Genomic DNA, 7,304 nt, shown 5'->3' on the forward strand with positions numbered 1-7,304 from the left:
GTGGGGGAACTTGCACAATCGGTGGCTGACTAAATACTTTTTTGCCCCACTGTATATCGGTTGTTAAGCTTAACGTACTTTACAAACATTCAGAGATGAACTTACAACTTTCTCGGAGATGAAATGCCTTGTAGCGAGGCTCCAAATGCTCCACCACACCACCAAAAGGTCTCACATGCCACACCCGCTCTATCACATAACGCATGCTGCTCCGACGTTCTACGGTTATGAGCTGACTTACGCTATGTTGCAAGTTTTGTGAAGTGCTTTTGTGATATTTAATGGATGAGATTACAATTTTAGTAATTTAGTAATTCAGTAATTTAGATCAGTATCGGACCGATACCAATATGTAATATCCGATCGGTCCATCTCTAGTACAAACTATGTTACTATGATTTTCAGCAAAACACCTAAAACTCTGGCATCAATATCTGTTCAAAGATTAAAGCTGAGTAAATTTCAGTTCACAGTAATAACGATGCTGAAGTGCACACCACCATTGTGTTTGAGGCAGCTGGTACTACTGTTGACATCAACTTTGTTTCAAAGTCTAAAACACGGTAAAAGCTTATACTAATGTAATGTAACTTTGGTGGTACTTTAGGAGCCATATATTTTATGAGGTGGTACTCATTCTGAAAAGTTTTAGAACCACTGGCCTAGCCCATCTTTATGTAGGGTAATAATTATTTTTTTATATCCTCAGAGAATACTTTCCTATGATGTGGCATGTTAAACTTCCAGTGACCAGTATGAGAGAGTATGAAAGCAATAACATCAAATTCAAACACCTGTTTTCATTTGCACCTGATACCTTTTAAAGCTAATGTGTCACATGACAACAGGGAGGGAAATGGGTAATTGGGCACAATTTGGACATTTTCACTTAGAGGTGTACTCACATTATTTAGGCAATAATGGCTGTGTTCTGAGTTATTTAGATCTAATTACTTTCTTGTTTTGAACATTCCCAAATTGAAACTGCACTAACTAAACTTACCTTACACTGACTGCACTTGAACGGCCTCTCCCTGGTGTGGATCTGTTGGTGTCGTTTTAGGACATCCGAAGACTTAAACGTCTTTTCACACTGGTCACACTTGTATGGTCTCTCCCCAGTGTGGTTTCTCTGGTGGACTCTCAGATCACTAATGCGTCTGTAGGCTTTCCCACACTCGTCACAGCGGTGTGGTCTATCGCCAGTATGGGTAATTTCGTGGGCTTTTAAGTGGGAGTACTGCACAAACGGTTTCCCACACTGCTCACAGCAGTACACGTCCTCCCCGGTGTGCATGCGTTGGTGTGTTCTTAGGGTCTTTTGCAGGCTGAAAGCTTTTCCACAGAAGTCACAGTTATATGGTTTACTTCCAGAGTGGGTGCGCTGATGGGTAACCAGGTTTCCCTTACAAGTGAAATCCTTCCCACACTGATCACACCTGTAGGGTTTAAGTCCGCTGTGAGTGAGCTGATGTGTCTTTAAGTTGTCCATTCGAGTAAAAGACTTCCCACACAAATCACAGCTGAACAGCTTAACTCCAGTGTGGATCAGCTGATGAGTTTTTAAGTGATCCAACCGGATAAAAGACTTTCCACACAGGTCACATCTGAAGAGTTTGATTCCAGTGTGGATCAGTTTATGAGCTTTTAACTCGCCCATCCGGGTAAAGGCCTTCCCACACTCATCACAGCTGAATGCTTTAACCCCCGTGTGGATGAGATGGTGTCTTTTTAGCTCCCCCATGAATTTAAAAGCCTTTCCACACTGATCACAGCTGAATGGCCTAACTTCTGTGTGGATGTATTTGTGGGTCCTGAGATGTTTTGTGGTGGGAAAATTCTTCCCACACTCATCACACTTGTATGGTTTCAGCCCACTGTGGAGAAGTCGATGTGCTTTTAAGTTGTCCATTCGATAAAAAGACTTGTCACACAGGTCGCAGCTGAACAGTTTAATACCCGTGTGGATCACCTGATGTGCTTTTAACTGACCCATTCGAGTGAAAGACTTTCCACACTGCTCACATATGAACTGCTTAACGCCCGTGTGGATCAGCTGATGTGTTTTAAAATGCCCGATCCGAGCAAAGGTTTTTCCACACACGTCACATCTGTGAGATTTATCTCCACTTCCTGTTGCTGTGAAGGACTTGTCAGCTTCCTGATAGGAGTCAGGTTTTGACCCATCTTCATCTTTTTCCTCCTGCAGTAAACAAAAACAAAAAGCAGGCAGTAAGTGAAATGCAGAGATGGAGCAAACTTACACTACAAAGTCTTTAAGTTACTGAAGTTTAAATAAATTCAAGAATCTGCTGTTGTGTTAAGAGTTCTCAGATAAATAAACAGATCAGATGTCGAAGGGGAAAAAATCCTGCTCATATCGACACTGACAGGAACTGGGTAATGTGCTAAGAATGAAAGGATGCCACATCATTTGATTGAAATAAAAATGATCAACCTACAAAGGACTAAATTCAAAGACACCCTGGAAATCAAAGTGAAACAATGATGTGGAAGGCTGGTCCATTTTGCTGACAATGCAGAATGGTACTCAGCAGTTGGTACGGACCACACGTGCTTGTATGCATGGTTGACAGTGTCGGGGCAGGCTCCTAATGAGATAATGGATGGTGTCCCGGGGGAACTCCTGCAAGATCTAGCCCATGGCATCAGCGCCTGCACAGTCTGAGGTGCAACATAAACGAAACATAACGCCCCAGATGTGCTCTGTTGGAGTCTGTCAGGAGAGCGTTGGAGCCAGTCAGTCGTATCAATTCCTTCATCCTCCAGGAAATGCCTGCATGCTCTCACCACCTAAGGCCGGGCACTGACGTTCACCAGGAGGAACACACTGGGTCCTGGGTTGAATAAGATTATTAGAAACCTTGCCACAGACTGGCGACCTGTCCAAGGTGAACCGTTTGTCTGCAGGTATTAAACCATTTTTATTCAGATTTGTTTTCCTTTATTGAATTTTGATTTGAGGATATGTTTTAAAGGGCAAGAGCAGACAGTTCAAACAATAAAATGTTACTGTGAAACTTTTCTTACCTGCTCTGATGGATCCCCACACAGTGGCTCACAGTCCTCCTCTTCTTCCATTCCTCCTCTGTCAGACTCCTCTTCTTCTTCTCTATCGGATTCCTCTTCTTCTTCTTCTCCTCTGTCAGACTCATCTTTTCCTGAGATCAAACAGATCTTTATTAGGCTACCCTTGATTTTCACTTCTAACCAAACAGGAGACTGAAACCAGATTTAAAGCCAACAATCAGTTTGAACTCCGTTTAATTCAGTTACGACTCATTCAAATGAACCCAAACAGGTTTGATCATGAAGTTAAAAGTCAGGAAAAGAGTGAGTGCAGACCACTAACATCAAAAAATAAAATCTGAACTAATAGCAGGCACTGAACGAGATAGGTTAAATATAAAGTAGAAGTTAGAAGGGACATGTTCTCAGCTCGATTAATGTTATTTCACTTTATCAGCATGACGTAGATCAGCTTATCTGCTAATTGGAAGGTTGTTGGTTCGATCCCTGGCTTTTTCGAACCAACAACCTTTGGCAAAATACTGAATCCCAAGTTGCTCCTGATGCTTCCAGTGTTTGTATTAATGTGTGAGACATGTTGTTGAAAGTGCTTTGAATACTCAGATTACATATTTCTGATCTATTTAAGAACCAGTCCTAAGTTATAGTAACTAATAACTTTATGAACTTAAGGAATATGTCAATTTTGTTTCTGAATGAAAAAAAAATTCTGCTTTTAGTTTTACTTGATTTAGTTCTGAAACACTGGGAGACGTCTGAGTCACCAGTTAGCATCCGACATGCATTTCATACATCCTGAATCGGGACACACTCGTGGGCCGATTGGTGGATGTTATTTTTTTTTCTTTGTCATAATCATACACGCTACAGTCTGGCCTGAAAGCCTGCTGCGCATCGGCCCTACAAGCACCGACAGTAGCCTATTGATTCCTTTTTGATTACTGACACTGGATTGCCCAATCAAATTTCTGAACGTGACCGGTCACCCTACCTTCCCTGTAGAGTGGTGCACCTTGTAGAACAGAGACTAGTGTTGAAGAAGTGTTTGATACAGATGGACAAAGAAAAAAAAAAGATGGAGCTGAAAAGCTAAGAGAGAAAATGAAACTAAATGAAGTAAAAGCATCAAATTAACCGACATGTTTGCAGCTGCATCGTCAACAGCAGTACCAACAACAAATGACACAAAGCTCTCACATTCACAAGAGGCTGCTGTAGCAAGCATTAGCCATGAACCATGCACCAACCTGATTAAAACTTTAACTCTATATCAATAATCAAATAAAATGAAACATGTGTATGCACAATACACATACACACAAAAATACATATTAGTGATCATGGTGGGCCTCCAGGGACCAGTCCAGCCCTGTCCTGATGAAATATGAAAAACCTCCAAAAAATTCATAAATGTTACCCAAAGACAGTGTGAATCAGTAGAGGCTGTTTTAGGGGTAAAAAAAAAAAAAAAAGGGCATAACACAACATGTCCAGGCACTAAGGCGTTGTTTGGAAGAGTAAAGCAAGGCCTGGATTTCCCTGGGCTAATGACATTAAACAGATACCAACATCTTCAGTGATACAAAGATGCCAACAGAGCCATTATGGCTTCACCACCACAGGTGTACAACACTAAGGACGGGCATTTTCTGAAGTCTGTGCAGGAAATGGTGAGGGCGTGACCCCAGACACACACAGCTCTCCAACAGGCTGATGAACCATTTTTCTAACCATAACAGTGCAGATCTGTAAGAACTCACACATTAAAACAGAACACATACACTGACGCCACAGTACTTTCAAAAAGCATCACTGATGAAAGACAACAACTGTAGATGGACTCGAGACACTCAGTGACCCTGACTATAAAAACTATGAGAAGCCTGAGTCTTTATGAAGATTAGGGAAACTGGTGGCCTTAAATCCAGTGTGGCTTGGTTTGCATTTCACTGAAACACTGGAGAAGAATTTAATGTCTGTATTCTTCATCGGCTGAAATTCACTCAGGATATCACAATCATGACCACCTAAGTGAAACACTTGCTGATTGTGATTATGCAGGAGTTTCAAAAGCTATGGAGACGTACCAGGCTGTTAAGTGTGTGTAATTTACCTTACTGCCAGGTGTGAGGTGTATATGTTTGTGACTAAATGATCAGTTTCTGAATGTGTGAGTTCATCAAAGGGAATATATATATATATATATATATTAATAAAACAATGTAGCTTGCCATAACCTGTGTGAATGGGTAGCTTAGATAAATCTAAGCTACGAATCCTTGAGGCCGAGTCCATAACACGCAACTGTTTCAATTAGATTGATTGTCATTTTAACTGACTTTTATTTTTATTTGAATTTTATTTTTTATTTTATTTGTATTCTTTCACTTATTGTTGCATGTGTGTTGTTGCTGCCTGTGTTTGAGTAATTTCTGTAACTGTGAGACATCTGCTGCTGCCTATCTTGACCAGGTCTCCCTTGAAAAAGAGGTTTTTAATCTCAATGGGATCTTCCTGGTTAAATAAAGGTTAATAAATAAATAATGACTGAATGTAGTGTAAAGCGCTTTGGGGTCCTTAGGGACTGAGTAAAGCGCTATACAAATACAGGCCATTTACCATTACCATATATTACTGAACAGATCGATACATCTTACATAATCTGATTGTTACAATTACAAACTAAATCTTGTAAACAGTGTAACACACACACACACACACACACACACACACACACACACACACACACACACACACACACACACACACACACACACACCTTTGTCCTGCAGCAGTGAGCTGGGTATGTCAGTGATGTGTTTGTTTGGATGTGAGCAGCAGCTCTGATGCCTCTCTGAGGTGATCAGTGTGTGAGTTGCACGACTGCTGGAAACAGGTTATCACAGTAACTCAGTCCAGCGGTCAGCAATGACCTTCAGCCTCTGCTAACAGGCTAAGCTAAGTCCAGCCACAAAACAGCTGCTGTGCTTCGGCTGCTCGTTTCCTCTTAGTCGGGTCAAACTGTCAGGAGGCACCGAGGAAAGAAGCACCGCGAAAGAGATAAGGAGCCGAACTGAAGCCACACCGGATCCAGACTAACGTCAGCTCGGTTACCTTCAGAAGACCCCAGACCATAAACCGAGACCAGCTCCATGATGAAGCTCCAGCACTTTCCCCGGTGTTCAGATCAGACCCGCCGGGATGAAGTGTGTCTCAAAGCGGCGGAGACGAGCGGGCAGACTGCGTGTGTGTGCTTGAAGGGCCTGCAGTCTATGGCGGACACACAGCTGCAGGAATCTCGGACACTTTCCAGGATCCTTCAGCCTAACAGGAAGTCACAGAAACACTCACATCCGGTTACAGCTGATTCCAGTACTGAGCACAATTCAGCCAGTACAGCAGGCAGCCTCTACCTGTCCGAAGGTTCAAGACATAAATCAAACGAGCTGATGGGGAAAAATATAATAACTTTATTTATTTATGATAGCGGGTTATGACTACTTCATATATATACACTTTTATATATATATACATATTAAAAACGAGGAAAAAAACTGTCAAAGTTTTCGAGATTAAATTTGGAAGGATAAAGCCAGAGACTGGGCTCGCCTTACCTTTTCATAATTGTATAGTGGTGTTTATGGCGAGCGAATCAACGAATGAATGAATAAATGAATCAATAAGGGGCTGGGGCAGGAGGTGGGCGTAAAATTCCGAAGAAAACCTCGAAATTTTCCATAAAGTGAAAAGTGACGCTACTTCACTTTATGTTGCGTTTGAATGAAATCGGTCCCACACATGTAATAGCATGCATGCAGTCATAACTGTGCTCTCATGCAGTGTCGCCAGCACGCAGGGACCTCCATGGCACTGAAGATGATAACAGCATGATTAGAGATTTCTTATTTACTTCAGTCTGTGTGAATTTCTCCCCACCTTAACCCTGAAAACTGAACGAATGGTAACTGGACACAGAGATTTATTTGTTTGTTGTTAATTGTGAGTTGTTTTTCCTTCTTCCGTGAATATTTTAATAGAAAGTTTGTGTTTCTTCTCATTTCACCTCAGTGTACTAGCCTGTACTTGAAGGTAAAGGGGTGAACTGTTTATAATAAATCCAGTCGTCCACTAGATGGAGACAAATACACATAGATGAATGCGGACTCTGGTTTAGTGAGTGCACAGGGTGGGCCATTTATATGGATACAGCGTAATAACATGGGAATGGTTGGTGATATTAAAGTCCTGTTTGT

General features: G+C 41.7%; 2 protein-coding genes across 3 annotated transcripts in view; one reads left to right on the top strand and one right to left on the bottom strand.

The window, feature by feature from the left end:
* The window catches only part of LOC102297373 (gastrula zinc finger protein XlCGF46.1), a 21,602-nt gene extending 15,218 nt beyond the window's left edge, over window positions 1–6,384 (bottom strand). Inside the window, exons 1-3 of one of the 2 annotated variants that reach the window (XM_005946549.2) lie at window positions 6,166–6,384; window positions 3,052–3,182; window positions 1,004–2,203 (exon numbers count right to left, since the gene is read on the bottom strand). In XM_005946549.2, coding sequence (XP_005946611.1) covers window positions 1,004–2,203; window positions 3,052–3,182; window positions 6,166–6,205 — 1,371 coding nt within the window. In that variant the 5' untranslated portion in view covers window positions 6,206–6,384. Of the gene's footprint in view, window positions 1–1,003; window positions 2,204–3,051; window positions 3,183–5,830 lie in introns of both variants that reach the window. The other variant, XM_042213782.1, reaches the window with a different exon arrangement.
* The window catches only part of LOC102297995 (zinc finger protein 99), a gene marked incomplete at both ends in the record, with an annotated part of 370,247 nt that overhangs the window by 40,809 nt on the left and 322,134 nt on the right, over window positions 1–7,304 (top strand).

The sequence above is a fragment of the Haplochromis burtoni genome, unplaced genomic scaffold (assembly GCF_018398535.1).
Source record: "Haplochromis burtoni strain Fernald_Lab_line unplaced genomic scaffold, NCSU_Asbu1 Contig_480, whole genome shotgun sequence".
In the NCBI taxonomy this organism is placed as follows: Eukaryota; Metazoa; Chordata; class Actinopteri; order Cichliformes; family Cichlidae; genus Haplochromis; species Haplochromis burtoni.